Source organism: Megascapheus bottae, chromosome 29, assembly GCF_031878675.1.
Source record: "Megascapheus bottae isolate mThoBot1 chromosome 29, mThoBot2.hap1, whole genome shotgun sequence".
Classification (NCBI taxonomy): domain Eukaryota; kingdom Metazoa; phylum Chordata; class Mammalia; order Rodentia; family Geomyidae; genus Megascapheus; species Megascapheus bottae.
Genome location: NC_143537.1, coordinates 1,281,297 through 1,300,161, shown reverse-complemented (window position 1 = coordinate 1,300,161; position 18,865 = coordinate 1,281,297). Strand labels below are relative to the sequence as shown.

General features: G+C 60.2%; 1 protein-coding gene across 1 annotated transcript in view; it reads right to left on the bottom strand.

Moving 5' to 3' along the window:
• Window positions 1-14,504, bottom strand: part of Slit3 (slit guidance ligand 3) — a 230,622-nt gene extending 216,118 nt beyond the window's left edge. Inside the window, exon 1 of the mRNA XM_090320813.1 lies at window positions 14,308-14,504. Coding sequence (XP_090176939.1) covers window positions 14,308-14,504 — 197 coding nt within the window. The remainder of the gene's footprint in view (window positions 1-14,307) is intronic.
• Between the last annotated feature and the right edge of the window lie 4,361 nt (window positions 14,505-18,865).

Genomic DNA, 18,865 nt, shown 5'->3' with positions numbered 1-18,865 from the left:
GCGTGTGCATGCACATGTACCATTTCCCCACACACGTGTGCTTCCCTGCATGCACGTGCACACACACACACAGCTCTCCTCCACGCTCCCCTCTCAGCGGCCCTCGCCTCACAGAGGAGCTGCACAGCCCTTCCTGTCCACCCAGGCCCAGGCACCGTGCAGCACCGACCATGGCGAGGCCCCGGGGTGGTTTCAGCGCACAGCCAGGGCTAAGCTGCATCACTCATCACTCCCGGGAGCTGGAAGATTCCCCTCCTGACTGCACTGGCCGCAGGGTTGCAGGGTGCTCGTGGTTCAACAGACACGGCCGGGCACCCACCGGGCACCGGGACCTCTCAGGGAAGAGCGGGGCTCCGAGGTTTCATCCAGCTCCCAGGTTGGGTCTTGGCAGGATCTGGCTCGGCGTCTGTCCATCCGCCTGCGGACACCTGTCCACAGCCGGGTGCGTGAGGCCTTGCACACGGCACCAGGCGACTTGCCGACCCCAGGAGTGTAAGCCCTGCCTGGAGAAACCCGGCAGCTGCATGGTGAACAATCCAAGACGACAGACCACTCCTAGTGGTTCCTCTGTACCAGGGCATTAGCCAAGACAGACCGCGATGGCCGGATAAGGGGACCTGCTAGAAATGCACAGTGTGGCCTTATCCACTGGCAGAGCCACAACCTCTGGGTGGACCGGTCAGTCTACATGTTCAACAAGACTTCAGGGAGCCCAGGGCCTGGTCCAGCCTCGAACCTCCAGTCCGGATGACCGACGGATCCTGGGGACCAAGAAAGACGGGGATTGCCTCAGAAAGTCTGGATCTGGCGGTGGCGTGCTCGTCTTTGGGGGGCCTGAGGACAGCATCTTCAACCTCTGCCTGTTTCCACATGGCCGACCGGCAGGCGGGGGTGGGTGGTCAGAAGTCTCGAGGCTTCCCGATGCACGGCACGCAGGACGGGGCCGGTGTGTGCTGGCTCCGTGCCTCCTGTCCACGAGTGGCCTTTGTCACGGGCAAGGTGCATCTCAGCAGCATGGGCTGCCCCCAGCAAGGCCGGTGGACACTGGATTTGGCAAGCTTGGGGAAGCAGCGCTGTCTGGGTGCAGTGAGAAGTCTAGACGGTTAGGGTGCCGGAAGCCGGGTGGTCCAAACGTCACCCATCACTTCCTCCAGGGGACTGGAACGGCACGGGGGAAAAATGGAGATCCGACGGCTGGGCCCTGTCTTCCTTCCCTGGAAGACCCCTCAGCAAAATGCCTGTAGTCCAGAACCAACTTCAGCTCGTGCTCTACCTCCATCACTCCAGCCACACGCCTGGCTGTCCTGGGGTCTGGAGCCACCGGGGCCTGGCCTGGCTGGGTTCTGGGGTGTTGGGAACAACCATTAACCATCGCTCCCTTTCCAGGCTTGCAGTTACCTCCGGCTGACCCTACCTGCCAAAGATATTCCTGCATTTTCATTTTTACCATCTTTGTGCTCTCCTGTTGCCATGGTAGTAAAATGTACACTCGGCAGCCTCAGTGCGTCTCCAGCTACAAATAGAATTATTGTGTTCCCAGTTTGGCTCAGCCAGAGAGAGAGAGGGAGGGGGAGAAACATGCATGCACTAGGGCCAAGCCCCACGCTGACAGAACGGGGTGCCGAAGTTACTCGAAAGATGTTTCCACAGGACTCTCCAACGCAGGCTCCCCGTTTCTCTTGATTTGTTTCAAAAATGGCGGTAACGTATCCAGACTCTGAGCTTGGATGTTACCTGTGTTTAGCTAGGGTGATTGAATGGCGTTAGGACTCCTGGTATGGCACAGCCCTGGCTACCAACCGCTTCTGAATCTTTCTCAGAACTTGGCCCCTGTGGGGCGCGGCCTCCCCGCCCGTCTCTCTCGCCCGCCCTCCAGAGCCTCCGTCGGCTCTGTGTCTGCCCTGTGCCTCTGTGAAGGCTTCCCAGCCAGGCGTGCGGCACACGGCGTGTACCTTTCGTGTGCTGGGGAGGTGGCTGTCGGGGTCATCGCTCACCCATGATGGACACTTGGGTGGGCCGTGGTGAGTACTCCCTCGTTACCATGACTACTGGCCTGTAGCCATGGGTGAGTGTGTGTGGGGTCCCCGTTTTATATAATCGCCCGCATGAGCCCCCATTTTCAACTCTCCTACTCAGGAGTGGAATTTCCGGCTAGCTTCGTGGGGGACTGCCACGTTACTTTTCTGCCAGCGATGTATGGGCATTCCGGGTCACCTGCATCCTCCCCTCCAGGGAGCCCCTGGGACCACAGCCGTGGGGGCCGGGAAGCTCCCCACCGGGACCACCGTGCCTCCATCTTTGCTGTTCCCATGTGAGGAGTCAGATGACCATGTTAGCATGGGGGAGCCCCTCGGGGAGGTGAGAGAGTACGCCGCACCTCACCGGGGACTCCTCCTGTTCTGGGGAGCAGGGCTTGGTGATGTGACTGGCAGGAGAGCTAAAAAGAGCCCTGACCTCAACACCCACACCCACGGGACCCCAGGATCCAGGGAAGCAGAACGGGCCCCCTTCCACGGCAGGTCCCTGCAGGCCATCGGGGGGGTGAGAATGTCCTCCCCAGCACAGCCTGGCTCGATGAGCAGCTCGGCCGAGCTCCTCCCTGTGCCCAGGCTCCACTGAGCGGGGGCCCAGGGCACACGGCCACCCCACAGCTCAGTATAGCACAGCCAGAGCCTCTCCAGGGCTGGAGGGCATCTGGGGGGCAGGGGCCGGGCAGAGTTTCCAAAACAAAAGCGGGGCAACTAGGCCAGAAATCCAAGGAGCAGAACCAGGGTCTGGGCAGGAGGAACCCCGAGGAAATACAGGAGTGAGTTTCACCCAGGCAGTGCTGTGGCTCTTCTGTAACAACCCCGCAGGCCACTCTGAGCCGGGCCGGCTGGAGCACACGCTCCACAAGTCAAGGGGAATGAAAACCAAGGCTGCACCTGTGCCTGGCTGCAACTTTTATTGCACACAGAGACTCTGAAGCCAAAATTCTAGCTAGAAGAGGGGCAGAAAGAGTGGCATATACGGCTAGACCGCACGTGTGGGGAGCTGTAACCCCAAATCACAACAGGTCCTGTTTATTGAGCACTGGGCCACATGCCCCTTCCCCGTCACCCTGGCCACAGCAGCCCCTGCCCCAGGCAGACAGTCAAAGCCTGAGGAAGGCAAGGGCTGGTGCTCCACCTGTAATCCTAGCCACCTGAGAGACAGCGGGGGGAGGAAAGTCCATGAGACTCGTCTCCAATGAGCCATCAGAAAAATCAGAAGTGGCCCTGTGGTTCAAAGTGGTTGAGCATTAGCCTTGAGTGAAAACAGCTCAGGAACAACACCTGGGCCCCGCGTCCCTGCCAGTAATAACATGCACGCACGCATACAAGAGAAATTAGGTCTTTCCAGGTATGCTTCTCCTCCGTGCTCTCTGCCCAGCTTCTCTGGACAGGGGTCTCCAGGGCCTGCATTTGGCAGGGGTGGGAGAGGCTTGGCTGCCGACTCATGGTGCCTGCCACCCCTTCAGACGAGGGGCGCTGCACGGAAGGAGCAGGTTCAAGACCACCTCCACCCAGAGCTCCTGGCCCTTCATGGGCAGTGCCTGCTGCCCTGTAGCCAGGAGCAAACCAGATCGGAGATTCTGAGTGGTGATCGCTTGCTTGTGACTATTTCTTCCCAGAGTCCTCAGCACATTTCTCGATTAATAATGTCCCCTTAATTTCCTCTGGTGACCACTTGCTTCCAGAGTGTGGGGCGCACACCCGAGCTGGCCTCTGGGCTGCACACAGCCCAGGATGTAGCCCTCTGACAGGAAGTCACACTCAGAAGATCCCCGTATCTGCTGGTCACTCACAGGGCTTCTGGTGAGGAAGGAGAAGGCCGAGATTGGGTTCCACAGGAGAACCCGCAGATGTGTGAGACCAAGACGGCATCTCATGGGGGCAGAGACACCGACAGAACGTCCCGGGATGCAGGGAAAGTCTCTAGAATCCACCAGGGCTGCCACGGTAGCCTGCAGGTAGGGTGAGGCAGGAGGACTCCGCCTCTTCTCCCCACCTTGCTGTGGATGCTCTGGGGAGCAGACTCAAGCATCGGAAACTCTCTATGACCTGGTGATTCCTAAGGTGGACATGGTTGAGAAACAGGGACTGGAGACTCGTCACGGTCGTTTGACAGCGAGACTGAGTTCCTTGGGGACAGTGCACCCGCTGGGGTTGCAGCAGAGTCCCTTTCCCCAAAGCCTCACACAACTGCTCCGCTCCACCACTTTCCCCCCACCAGCCGTGACGGGCCTGTGGCACCCTCATGTAAGGTTTGCCAAATAAGAAGTAAGAAAAGGCAGGGCACCCGTGGCTCACGCCTGTAATCCTAGCTATTCAGGAGGCTGAGATCTGAGGGTTGCAGTTTAAAGCCAGCCCTGGTACAAAAAGCCTGTGAGACTCGTATCCCCAGCTGACCACCAGAAAACGGACGTGGTGCTGTGGCTCCAGGGGTAGAGCACTTGTGCTGAAGAGCTGAGGGACAGCGCCCAGGCCCAGAGTTCAAGCCCCAGTCACGCCACGCCCCCTCCATACACACACACACACACACACACACACACACACACACACATACACAACAGAAGCAGGAAAATAATGCTTGAACACCAGGCCTGAACAAAACCAGACAACATAGAGGAAGTGCTTGCTTCTGCCGTGCCTCAGGATCGAGGAACAGGGCTGTCCATGGGGGAGGAAGGGATGAGGGGCCCCTCACAGAGAACCTTGCCTGAAGGAACTCAGGGCCCTGGCATAACTTAAACCCCGTCAAGACTGTGTTAGGAGCCCAGTGCACTCGCCTGGACCCCCGCTTCTCTGCTAAGGCCTGGCTCCTGGCCTGTGGTGCTTCCCTCCAGATCTTCCTAGCATCTCTGTCCCGGAACCATGAGATCAGCTTTAAACCAAGCATCATCAACAGGGGGAAGGACAGAACAGACGCCCCACTGCTGACCCCATGTGTGGAGTCCCTCTCGAACATCAGGGGACATGCCAGAGTCAGAGACTGGGCCTAGTGGCATCCGACGGGAGCCACAGAAAGGAAGTGGCATTCACACCCTGCCACAGGTCATGGGCCCCGCAGAGCACGGCCGGCACGTTGGAGACTTTCCGCACAGCTGCCATTATTTCCTTATTTATTTTTTGGAGGAGAAAGACAATCTTTGGAAAGGCAGGCTGTGAATTCAGGTCTCTGGCTCTCTGTGGAGGGTCCTTCCTTCCCTCAGACCTGGGGTCTACGCAATTCAATCTCATCTGTCATGGGCTGTGGGCGTCACCTTCCACTCATGAGCACTTTACTAATGCATGGCTCCGGTCCCCAAGAAACTTCATCCAGCAGAGAGATTAGAGAGCACCTCAGAGCCGCTGTGGAAGATTTCTTCCCTGGGGCTTTGGCCCCACCCTTAAATCTGGACTAGTGTTGAAGTCTGGTCTATGGGAATCCATGGGACTGCTGGGGGGGGGCGCCATTTTGAAAGGAGCCCCAAGCCTCTGCAGGGGGTCCTGGGGTAAATGCCAGCCAGCGTCCCCCCGTGAGCATGGCCTCCAGCCATCCCCACCGAGGGACAGCGACAGCTCCACCAGCCACACTCCTGAGCCACAGCCTCCGCCCCGATCCACGGAATCACAGTGCACACGACACGCTGAGGCGGGTCCTTCGATCGGGTAGTGGCTTTCTGCACGGCTATCTTGTGCCCAGCCTCGTCCTCTAGGCCATCTGATTCCTGGGACCCAGTGGAATTTGCACGTGGCAGATCCAATGCCCACGAGGACTTGGTGATGGCATTCAACCACAGAACAGCCTGGGTTCAGCGTCCACTAAACCACAGCCTAGGGTCGTGGGGAACACTTGCGAACCCCAGCGCCGTCCATGTAAAGAACCCCCCACTACGCTTTCTGAAACGAAACTACCTTTTTCTTCCTCAATTTCAGGAGGCTGAGGAGCTGGGCCGATCATCTGAGCCTTCATCAAGAACTTGCCACACCCCCCAGAAGCAGCTGTCCTGGCTCCTCTCTCACTCCCAGTACGTCCCCTGGGTCAGTGCAACGCTGGCCCAAGGCTAAATCCCCAAAGCAAAAACGTGATGGCTGAAGTCTTCCCTGGACCCTGTCCAGTCTACTCCCCTTTAAAGATGAGGGAACCCGGGGCCCAGAGAGGTCAAGTGACCTGCCCAAGGTCACACAGTCTGTCAGAGGCACAGCTCGGCCTCCCAAGTCCCAGGCAAGGATTCTTTCCTCTCCATTGTACTGCAGTTGCTAAAAATTCCCGGTCGCCTCCCTCCGCCGATTCCCACACAGCACACACTCACGCTTGGCAGGAGGTGTGGTGAGGCCCACTCTGCTCGTGGACTGCTATGAGGGGGGGTTCTTTGTTCGTTCACAGCACACACAGAAAACCGTGGCTACATGTCCCTGGGAGAGGTTGGGAGGAGAACTTCCCGGCTGAGATCCACGGAACCCGTGTGCCGCTCCAGCTGGGAAAGAACCCCGGGTGACAATGACAACGGTGCCCCTGCCGCCATGGGAACACAGGGAGGCTCCACCAGCAAGCCACGGACCCCACCATCTTGTGGCCTGAGGGCAGGGGTGGGGCCCTGTGGGGAAGGGAACCCCGTGTGTATTCCAACTTCCGCCATGATGGTCCCAACGTTCCTTCTCCAGGTCCTGGACTGGCCACAGTGTTGCCACTGGCAGCCCCACAAATTCTCCATCTGTGCCTCCATTCTGCACCATTATCGGGTGAGTGGGGGGGAGGGGGGCGCAATCTACAATGCTGGCTTCTCAGACTGCACAGTTATCCCAGCCCGAATACAGGCATGAAGCACACACGCGCACACACACACACACACACACACACACGCACACACACACACGCACACACACACGCACGCATGCACACGCACACACACACATGTGCACACACATGCACGCACACACACGCACACATGCACATGCGCACACACGCATGCACACGCACACACACATGTGCACACACATGCACGCACACACACGCATGCACACGCACGCACACACACACACACCTGCCAGTGTCTCCCCACACCTCACTTCCTAAGACCGTCAGCATCTGAGTGGGTTGTGACTGGGACTGATGGGGAGAGAATCCTATGATCCCAGCATGCCTCGGAGGCCTGGGAATCTCTCCGTTAGGGAAGGAGCGGAGAGGAGGAGGAGGAGGAACAGGACTGAGTTCTGTGGCAGAATTTCAGAGGCCGTACTGCTAACAGCTGATGGCAAGGGAAGTGCCAGCCTCCAGCAGGAGTGGACAGACAAGCTGCCCACAGCTACGGCGAGCCATGAGCCTTCCATTCTGCGTTGGGGCTTGGGTTTGGTTTGTGTGAGACAGATCTTGCTCTGAGCCCAGGCTGGACTCTCACTCAGGATCCTCTCCTGTCTCCCGAGTGCTGGGATTACTGGCCTGCACCATGATAGGTTTCCAGCTGGGAGGACCAGGTGACATTCACTGGCGAATTGCCCTCTCACAGGTCACACCCTTGGACAGCAGGCTAGACTTCTGAGCTGCTCCCCAGACCCTTCTCCCTGGAGCCATGTGTTCCCCTAGAAGGGCCCAATTAGTCAAACCTGCCCTGAGAGGGGACTGGATTCCCAAACCCACTCCTCCATTTTGTCCCCAGGTAAACCTCCATCCTGCCTAGTGAAACCTAAAAGAAGGAAACTTTGTCCCACGGGTCCAGTCCCAGCCCCAGAGGGGAAGGGACGCTGGCCTCCCAGAGACGGCCCTGTGTCTCCCTGTGGCCTCAGATGGGGCAGCCCTGCGCGTCTGTGCTTATGAAATGCCTCTCACAGAAGGCCAGTGCACGATGCAGCGAGGCGCCTAATAAAATGCAGAACTGGCGCTGCCTGCCAGGAGCTGTGGAGGCAAACGCCAAGGCTTTCTCAGACACAATTGTTCTCAGATTAATATTTTCCCCATGAGTTTCTTAATTCCACTTTGTCCCATTTTTGTAAATGATGTGTGAGTTTTCTACATCTTTGTATGCAACAAGAGGACTGGTGGGACTTGCCTCTTCCAGCATCTTCTCCCCACAGAACCTAGCATGGAAGCCTTTGTCTTTAACAGTCACTAGATGGAGGGGGCGGGGCTGGGGGCCCAGGCCCAGGTCCCTTTTGTTCCCCTCTGTTCTAGTTAGGAGAACTTTTTGTACGCCTGGCTTTGTGGGGGATTCTCAACACAGGGATCTCACCAATGGCCCCATCCTTCACACGTTCTCTTCTTCAGCCAGTTACCTGCACGGCGACCCCGGTTCCTCTGCCAGCGAAGCAGGAACCTTAATAAACACCCTCCAAAGCGCTGCATGATTGGTCAGGAACCCAGTCTGGTGGTTCAGGCAGCAGCAAAGCCTTGGTGAAGGCATGTCCCGCTCTGCTGGGACGCATGTGGCAGGGGCCCAGATGACACTTGCCTGGCTCTATGGGGCCCCAGGCCAGGAGGCAGAGTCAGATATCACCAGTAAGAGAACACAGTGGGCACAGGGCCCCAGCCAGGAGGCCCTCCAGGCCACCCTGAAGGGAAAGATTCTAAGCACGGAACTTCTGGGCCCTGGCTGGCTGGCTGGCTGGCTGTGAGAGGGGCAGGGACTCCCAGGGAACCCAGCTGAAGCACCCCGGAAGGTGAAGAGAGGTCATGGATGCTCTGGGAGGCAGGGGTGAGGGGCTGAGGCACTGGGTAGCTGGGGTAAACCAGTCCCAGGAGTCCAGAGACAGCAGCTGTGAAAGTGAGAAGGGTATCCTCTGCTCTCTGGTCTCCTCCTACTGTGATGCCCCAGCCACGACACCCCGTACCACGATACCCTGCCACGACACCTCCTCATCACACCCTATCATGACCCTCTCCACGACGCTCCACCAGACACCACTACCACAGCACCCCTCCCCCACTTCTCACAGCTCCACCATCGGAAGGAGAGAGCATAAACTGGAAACGATGCCGGGGAGAATCAGAACCCTGAGTAAGAGGTGCCCCAGGTGGATTAACCCACGTCCTCACCTGCTGCACTCAGAGGGCACAGAATGGGAAAGCCCCGCGGTCCCACGCCCAGAGCCACAGCAGGACCTTGACAAGCCAGCTTGCCAGGCCACACCGGCCACAGCGATGAAAGCCACAGGGTGAGGTGCTAAACCAGGGCGGAGGTGGAGAGGGAGAAGGGGAAGAAATCAAACAACCCCCACAAAAATGCCTGCAAAGCTGATGAAATAAGGGGCGTCTTGGCCCAGTTCCATTATGCAGAGGGCTGTGCTCAAGACCTCAACAGGCCAGCGGCCAAGTCGGGCGTGGAGACACCATGCCCAGTCCCAGCACTCCCGAGGCCAAGTCGGGCATGGAGACACCATGCTCAGTCCCAGCACTCCCGAGGCCAAGGCCAAGTCGGGCGTGGAGACACCATGCTCAGTCCCAGCACTCCCGAGGCCAAGGCCAAGTCGGGCGTGGAGACACCATGCTCAGTCCCAGCACTCCCGAGGCTAGGCGGGAGGCCTGCGTCTGCAGCCGGCCTGGGCGATGGAGCAATATCCTGCCTCCAACATCAACCCACGAGGGAGAGCTGTACAAACCTAACAGGAGAGAAGATAAAGGGGTGGCAGGAAGGGCTGGGCAGTGGGGGGAGGGGAGGAGTGGGGGGGGCGAGGCCCAGAACCACGCTGCGCAGGACGTGCTGAGGGCGTGACGGCCGGGGTGTGTCAGCTCCTCACAAAGACTAGAGCACACCTAACCTGAACGCCTCCAGACTTGGAGGCCTCGGAAGATGAACACAGTGCCACAAGTGGAAAACTCTACCTGCCACAAAGCGTGTGCCATGTACAAACAGTGTGCAAGGTGCACAGAGAACAGGAGGGTGGTGAGCTGGCCTGGGGCTTCCCTGCCTCCTGACAGGGCGGCGAGCAGGTGACCCCACTGGCTCCGGGCAGCGGTGTGAGGAGAGTCCAGGTCTGCAGGACACAGAAGCAGAGGACACAGGCTATGCACTCCCGGCCTGAGCAGGGCTGCTTTGCCCAAGGCTGGGGCACAGTGAATAAAGGGGCAGCGCCGCAAGCCAAGCCCCGGGCACCCTCCATGCCCACCTGGGTCACCGGCTCAGAGGTGGTCCAGGAAGCTCCCTGGGTGATCCTGGCCCCCTCTGCGCTTCTACAAAGGGGAAGACCACCTTGCACAAAGAGGGAGGCTCACTAGTAAATACAGATGTTTTCAGTAAAGGCGGCCGTGGAAGGAGGTGGGGAGAGATAGAAGCGAAGACTAATGTCACGACCAGAACCCCTCCTCCCAACAATAGAGAACAAAACAAGCCCTTATCTAAACAGCGCCGATCCGGGATCCGGGAGGTGGAGAGGCGGGAGGAGAGGGGCAGAGGCCCAGGCGGGAGGGCACTGGGCCCCTCTATGTGCAGCCCACCGGCCTCCCCAGGACTCTAGGCTCCAGGAAACTCTAGTGGGGGTGCCATGGGCCCTGAAGCTGTGAAGGGCCTGCAAAAATGTCCTCTGAGGCCAGGCACCAGTGCCTCAGGCCTGTCATCCTCGCTACTCAGGAGGGTGAGATCTGAGGATCGTAGTTCAAAGCCGGCCCGGGCAGGAAAGTCCATGAAACTCTTCTCTCCAATGAACCACCAGGAAAGTCAGGAGTGCAGAAGGAGCTGCTGTGCCAGGCTCCATTAGCCATGTCCTGATCACACCATCTTCCCCGAGTCCCAGATAGAAGCGGAACCATCCAGACCGGGACGCGGAGGGGGCACCGAGCAGAGAGCACTACCCAGAGCATGGACGTCCCCGCCACCCCCCACCTCACAGCCTGCAGAAGGACCCGCAGGCCTCTGTCCCGGAGGTAGCAGAATTCAAACCCAAAGCCATCCGTCTCAGGAGCCCGTGGGGGAGGAAAACCACTGTTCTAGAAGACAGGATCCAGGCAAAAGATCCCCCAGCTCATTCACTGGCCCTTCATCCTCACTTCCAGGGAAGAACTGGGGAACAGGAGAGACGGGGAATGCCACGTGGTTCAAAGCTAGAGCCCAGGTGACTGCCAAAACAAACCTTCATGGCGACCTCGCAGACGCACACCAATTAGTACAGGAAGGGCCACTGTCAGAAAGCATAGAGAGAGAGCGTGAGCAGGCGGGCCCTGGGCTTCCAGGGTTCTGGTTCGGGAGCTCCTGGCTCAGGCAGGTGCACCCAGTAGGAGCTTCTCGAGGTTGCTAAGCAACGGTGGCAGCCACAGCACAGAGCAGGGGAGGCGTCTTTGCAAACTCCAGGAAGGTGAAAATGTGAGTTCATGAAATCCAGATTTCACACGCCGGCGTCTCACAGGACAGGCGTAGCCCTGGTCATCCGGCGAAATGCAAAGGTGTAACTGCCCATCTTTCCCGCAGAAGAACTGAAGGACACTTGGATATTGGAGGGTCCGGAGACACTGGGCCAGGAATTAAAGCGGAGGATCCTGACGGGTCACCAAGGAGCCACGGCTTCCACGCAGAAGGCCACGATTTGACGGGTTCTACTGTGTACTTCCTGGCTCCACATCAACGTTGCCCGCTGAGGCTGGGTGACACCCCAGCCTGACTCTGTCCTCTGAGCCAGCCCCCGGGGCTGGGAGAACCAGAATGCAGAGTCTGGACGGCCACTGAGCCTCTTGGAAAGTCTCCCAGTTGACCCAGGACCTCTGTGGTCCAGGGAACGTTTTTATCGGAGCCAACCACCGGCAAAGCCTGCCGTCATCTGGAGCCATGGGGAAAATTAAGTTACCACATTCTCACATTTCAGCCTCTGGCCGGCTCTCCTTCACAAACAGGAAATGTTTATTTAAATACATGTTCTGGGGCCAAGCGAAAAGCCAGAGATGTCCACTCTTGGTCCCAGGCCACCACCTGGCCCGCCGTGGGGGACACTGGGGCCTTGGCCCGCCTGTCTGCCTATCCAGGGCAGGACGGAGGATTGGGGGAAGAGCCCCTGCTCGTCGGAAGCTTCGCCAGCGACACTGCAGGTGGAGACGGGCTTTGTGGGCTCCCGTACACATGCGTGTTCACCCTGCACTCGGAGTAAACACACTCTCCCCACCTCTCCACCGCTGCTCAGACGACAAACACTACCGGATCCCCTCTGCAGTTCTGCAGCTTCCTTGTGGCACCAAACGGATCTCTTTCTCAGAGCAGAGGGGTGGTGAGGCAGCACCCCCAGAGGAAGGAAGCTGGAACGCAGAACCCCAACTCTGACTCGGCTTCATGATAAACCATCCCGGCTCCGGGCCACACACCAGTGCTCACCCTCAGGGAAGGCCATTCGGGAGGCAGAGAGGCTGGACTGGGACTTGGAGAGAGGATTTCTTTTAGGCATGCACACACACACACACACACACACACACACACACGCACACACAGAGCTTCAACAACTGGGGTCAGAAAGCACGTTTTCAGAAGGTCCCGGCCTTGGATGACTGTGGCCTGGGAAAGGGAGAAGCTTAGGCCTTCCCCTCTTCTCACACTCGCTCGCCCTCTTGACAGCCAAGCCCTGGCTTCCTCCTGCGTGGGAGAGGATCCCACGGGGGCGGCCGGGAGGCCCAGCGAATGTGTGGTGGGCGAATGACGAGCCCCTTCCCGAGGACGGAGGAGACAAGCCAGCCGTGCCTGCCACGCTCCACGGTCCCTGGCGCATGCGTGGAACTGAAAACCCCATGCACACTTGCTGCAGGGAGAGCCGCCCTTAGTCCTTGCAGTGACCCTGCCCTGGTCCATGTCAGGACCGCGCTGTTGCATGTCCCACAGTCAAAGCAGGGGCTGTGGCTGCTGAAAGGCCTCACACCCATGGCTGGCTGGCAGTGGCCCTGACTGCAGCTGAGCCCTGGGGAGGCCCGGGGCTGCGGTCAGATCACCTGGGGGAGGTGGGCAGGGGAAGGAGGGTGCGGGCTGTGGGGCTGGCTGCACACTGGCCCGCACACTGGAGAGGGTAGGGCACAAAGCCTGAGCTCCAGCACGACTGTGGAGCCAGGAGGGCGGCCTTGTGCTCAAGCCCAAGGTGAGGTCAAGGCGGCAGAAGGCTCACAGGGTGCTCTGTCCTCCAGGACAGTCCACAGCTGTCATCCAAGCTGACCCATCCACGCTCGGAGGAGGCAGCACAGGGGTCGGGGCCTGGAGGCTGAGGGGCTTCACCTGCACCCAAGCCATGCAGAGCTGTCCGCTCAACTCTGTGAAACGGTACAGGACACCATGTAACCAACACCCACACTGAGGTGGAGGGCGCCAAAGCCTGGAAACGCCGCTCGCAGGAGTGTCTGCTGATCCCCAGCTGGTCACCTTTCCTTGTCACAGCGTCCTCCTGGACCTGTCCTGTCCCTGCCCCTCTGGAAGGGCACTGCCCAATCCCACAGAAAATCACTGTGCTAAAGGACCAGCTCCATGAACCAGGAGGGAGGGGAAGGGGAGGAGGTGTGGAGGGGAGGCGATGGAGGTAAAGGTGGGGAGGGGAGGACCTGGGCACCCTGTGACGCCTCTGAGATGCCCGGCTTGAGGACTGGGGATGAAGTGGGAGCCGGCAGCAAGCCCTGGCCTCTCCGGGCTGCTTCAGGGGCCCCCACTCCTCTGCCCTGCTTCCCCCGTCTCACCCCACACTGCAGACTAACTGAGCCCACCCGGAGTCCAAGTTGTGAATCTGCTCTGAGGATACAAATGACAACTGCTTCCAAAATGCTGACATATGGAAAGTAAATATTTGGTTGCACAATTGGGGTTAGAGCGAGGGTCAACCCCTCCAGCCGGGGTGCCAAGCCCGCGGGATCTCAGCCCAGTGTGGTCTGTGAATTACAGCAACACTGGGCCAGGGGCCATCCCTGCTTCCAGCCTAGGGGCAGCTCCACAAGCCAGATGCCCCAGCCTGGCATCTCCAGGGTGCAGACACCGGGGCACCCCAAGTTCCACCAGAGCACCTGGCTTGGTCCTGACCTCAGAAGTCACCAGAGCACCCTGACACCACCGTGCACTGAACTCCCTGGGGGGGGGGGGGGCAGCCCTGTCAACGCCAAGCTGCCCAGAGCCTTGGGGACCCTCCCTGGCCAGGCAAGGACGCCCTAACATGCCTGGCTTCCTCCCTCCCCTCTTACACACACCCGGGACCTGCAGGTCCTCCCTGGCCTCTGCAGCATCCTGGGCCTCCACTGTCACCCAGAGGCGACGCCAGGCTGGGGGCTTCTCCCCACCTGCCCAGCAAGCTCCCAGCTCCGCAGGCGCAGGCAGGAGGGCCGCGGCCCGCAGCGCGGCCGGGCGGCCGGGGTTCAGGGACGGGTACTCACAGGCGCTCGGCGTGGCGGGGGATGCCCCGGGGCACCGCCCGGAGGCCCAGGCCGTGACAGTCCACGCTGGCCGCGGCGCAGGTACACTTGGCCGGGCAGGCGGCGGCGGGGCGAGCGCTCAGGACGCTCGCCAGAGCCAGGGCCAGCGCCAGGCGGGCGCGCAGGGCTGCGCGGGCCCCGGTCCGCCCGGAGGCCATGGCGCGCGGGGCGGGCGGCGGGGCGCGCGGGGCGGGCCGGGGCGCGGGGCGTGCGGGCGGCCAGGCGCGGCGGCGGGCCGGGCGCGGCGGCGGGCCGGGCTCTGCGCTCAGGCGCGCGGGGCGCGGGCGGACCGGGGCGCTCCTGGCGGCGTCGGCGGCTCCTGCGCCCTCGGCGGGGCCGGCGCGGCCCCTCCGCGCATCGCTTGCCGCGTCCCGGAGCCGAGCACTCCCCGGGCCCCGCCGGGCCGCGGGCCGGGCTGCGGGCGGGCTCGGGGACCCGAGGTGAGCGCGGAGCAGCGCGGCGCCTGGGGAGGGCCGGCTCGGGGCCGGGCCGGGGCTCCGGAGCGCGGCGGCGGCGGCGGGAGCGGCGGCGGCGGAGGCTGCGAGGGCTCCGGGCGGCCGGGGCAGCCGGCAGGCGCTCGCTCTCTCCATTCACTGCGCCGGGCGGGCGACACCCGAGACGCGGGGCCCAGCCCGCCCGCCCCCCAAAACCGCCAGCGCCGCTTCCCATTGGCTGCGCCGCGCGTCGCGTCGACTAAGTTGGGAACTTTGCTGGAGCTCGGAGCTGGAGGGAGGACCGCCAGGAGGGGAGGGAGGACCACGAGGGGGGTGCGGGGAGGACCGGCCGGGCCGGGCGCCCTGAAGGCTTCAACCGTGGGGCGGTGCGGGGCCCCGAAGGCCGCCCGGCCCCAGGAGGCCCACTTCGCGCGTGGACGCCCCCAGAGGCCGCGCCCCGCCTGCCCGGCACCCTGGCTCGGCCCCCCCCCCCTCCCCGACCTGGAGGAAGGCCCAGGACGCGGCCCCGGCTCCACCTGTCACCGACCGCGGTGCCACGTGCCGCGTGACCGAGGGGATAGCGCCCGCCGCCCGCCTCCCTCCGCCCCGGCCCGGGGGTCGGAGCGCCCCGCGGCGGGCAGGGCGCGCTGCGCGCTCGTCGTGCGCGTGGCTCCCGCGTCCATGGAGGCGGGCACGGCTGCACACTCCTGCGCGGGGACGCCCGCGCGCTGTGCCCCCGGACCCCCTCGTCCTCCCTGCGGGCCTTCCAGGGACCCCGCGCGCAGCCGGCCCGAGCGTGGTGGTCGCGACCAGGCTCTGCGCTGCTGAATCTTGGCAGATTTTCCAAGTCCTCGCCGCGGGGTCCCCATCGCCCTGCGCGCGCCCCCACGCACGCGTGCCCTCGCCGCGCGCGCCGCGCAGTCCGCACCCTTCCCGGCCCACGCGGGCCTCCCCGCCGGGCCTCCCCGCCGGGCCGTGCGCCCGGCGCCCTCTGGTGGCCACCGGCGTCTCGGCGGCGGCGCCCCGGTGACTTCAGCATCCAGGAACTCCACACATCCTCTCCCCTTCCCCTCACCTTCTCCCCCAAAGCCCGAGCCCATGGAGTCCTGGGCAAGGGGCGCGGAGAGTCCCCGGCAAAGGCCCCGGGCACCGAGGCTCCGCAGGCCGCGTGGCCCTTAGCAGTCACCTAGCCCACCAGTGCCTCCTGGAGACGCGGGTTCTTCATCTTCCTTTAGGGGGTAAAGATGAGAGGGCTGCTGTGTCTGCACCTTGGGGGTTCGCCATCATATCCAGGGGGCTGAGAGGCCGTGCAGGCATCTGGATCCACCCTATCCGATTTTCTCTTGTGTCAACTTGAAATTTCTTCCCACCAACTTTGAAAACCTCGTGGGCACTTAGGTTTTGGAGGGGATACTGGATGTCAGGCAGGGGGCAGCCCGGCCTGCAAGGGTGGAAGGCAGCCCTGAGGCCCCTGAGCTCCCCCCCCCCAGCCACCATCAGAAGGGGAGGCTTCTTTCTGCAGAAGTCCTGCTAAGTCCCCGTGGATCAGGCTGCTGGGTAGAATTTTCTAGATCCACTTGCCAAAGACAACTTCGCAGTGTGCCGTGTGATTCTCAGAGTTCCACAAAAGCCTTCTCAGCCAACTTTTGGATGTGTTCCCCCTCCTATACTTTCTCAGAGATCTTAAAATAATGAGAGCGGTGGCGTCGATGAAGACTGGACCCCTCGGAGGGGCGGAAGCCGTTCCACATTTCCAGATTTCCAGGAAGGAGTCCACCACGGGGCTGGTTTCTGCTCACCATCTTTTTTGGGTTTTGTTTTTTTGAAGTCAAAGAAGACAGCGTGTGACAGGTGACAGAGAGGTCCTCAGGGACGCATGGTTGGGGGGCTGTGCGTGCAGTGTGAGAAGGTAACACACTGGGTGAGTCCATTCCAACCCTCTCGTCCCGAGCTTGGCCCACAAGCTGTGGTCAATGCCCTTGGATTCACACCTCCTCCTCACAGGGGGACGCCATTTCCCAGCCTCCCTCTTGGTTAAATTCAGCGCTCACCCAGACCCCCATGCTAACCAGATAACACAGGCATGAGATGCACACACAGAGCTCCCTCCCTCGGCCTCTGAGATGTCTGAGGGAGTCAGCCATGCCCTATCTTGACCTGTGGGTCAGACATAGGGGAAAAGTCCAGGGAAAGAGCTCGGGTGTCCTGCAAGATTGGTAGAGAGGCAGAAGAGAAAGCCTGGGGTTCCTGAGGCAGCACTGAGGATGCCAGGGGAATGGCCAGGCTGGAACGTGAGAGAAAATGAACCACTTCACTATTTCAGTGCCACTCCTGGGTATCTACCCAAAGGATTGTAAACCGAAGGACTGTAAATCCATCTATGAGAGAGATGCCTGCAGCTCTCTTCACAACTGCTTAGCCGAGGTGCCAATAACCTAGGGACGGATGAAGAAAGTGTGTGTGTGTGTGTGTGTGTGTGTTCACACCCCAGGGAATATTGCCCAGTCACAAAGGAAAACAAGGCATGTCATTTTCAGGACAACCGGTGGCCCTGGAGGTCACGGTGTTTAGGCAGATAAGTCAAGCCCCAAAAAAACAAATGTCTTATAACCTCAATCATTTGTGGAACTTAGAGGACAAGCGTGCCAAATGAGTGTGAGGCCCTGATTTCAAAAAGAAAGACAGAAAAAAGAAAGGAAACCAGCGTGTGTGTGTGTGTGTGTGTGTGTGTGTGTGTGTGTGTGTGTGTAAAATGTAGTCTTTTAAAGCCTTTAAAAGCCTGCCACTTTTTCCATAGTATAGCAGCCTCTGGAAGATGTTTTTCTAAGTGAAACAAACAAGACACGGAAAGAAAAGTATTCTTGATCCCCATCTTCATGTGGAATCTTTTGTAAGAAGTCGACTGTGCAGAGACAAAGCAGGGTGCCACCAGTACTATCACTGATTTCAGCCAAAGTGCTAAGTACTTCAGCAGCCAGAGCCTTAGCTCTGCAGGCTGGGTCGGGGGCCACTGGTGAGCAGTGGGCTAACCTTGGGCCTGTGCCACGTAAAGACACCGCTCAAGCGCTGTGGGCACAGATGCCCCGGCCCAGAGCATGGACGGCCTGGAAGAAAATGGAAGAGAAAGAACTTTCTATGTTTGAACGAGGGGAGGATTTACACAGATTCTACAGGAAGAAAAAAAAATGGCAAATTGGATTTAATCAGAATGGAAACCATCCGCCTACTCAGACAGCTCAGTTCTGAATGTGTGGAGTGAGCACAGGGGGACTTGTCTAGTGGAGAAGAGGAGAGCCAGGGGACACCGATGGAAGTGACCACGGAGGTCAGAGGTGTGAATTAGAGCCAAGATGACCACACCAGACCCTCCCCCGGCACCCTCCCCAAGGACCAGGGACGCCCACACCTCCCGCCTTTTGTTCTTGGTATTGTAACCAGGAGGTCAGGCCTATGTCCACCACAGGCCTGGATACTGACTTGGTTGGGGGTTTTACTTATAATGAGCAGACAATGGAAACAAATCAGATGTTTGTCAGCTGGTGAACGGATGCTGACTGGTGGTGCATTGTACACAAAGTGCAGGAGGCACGGAGCTCCCGTCTCCATCACCTCGGGGTGACGTTCTGAAGAGGCAGAGCAGGCAAGGCTCCTGGTCACTGACGGCTGGAAGCGGCATGGAGTCAGGGTGAGTGGGCTGCCGCCGAGGGCCGCCTGCAGTGGTGGGAATACCCTGCTGTTCTGTGATGATTTCAGGTACACCGCCAGGTGCCTGTGTCCAGAAGTCAGGCCAAAAGCGTGGCTTCGTTTTGTGTGGTGCTGAGGCTTGGACTCTTGAGCCGATCGGATCTCCCCTTTTTCACTGGGCCAGCCTTGGACGATGGTCCTCTGACCTCTGCCTCGCACATTCCCGCTGTAATAGGTACACACGACCACGCCTAGCTCGTGGGTTGAGGTGGGAACTCACAAAAACTGCCTTGCCTTGGCTGGCCTCAACCTTTCATTCTGCCTCCCAGCATGCTCTTTAAATGAGAAAATATTGCCACTTATAAACATTTCTGAAACACCTCTCTTCAGCCTCAGTTCCC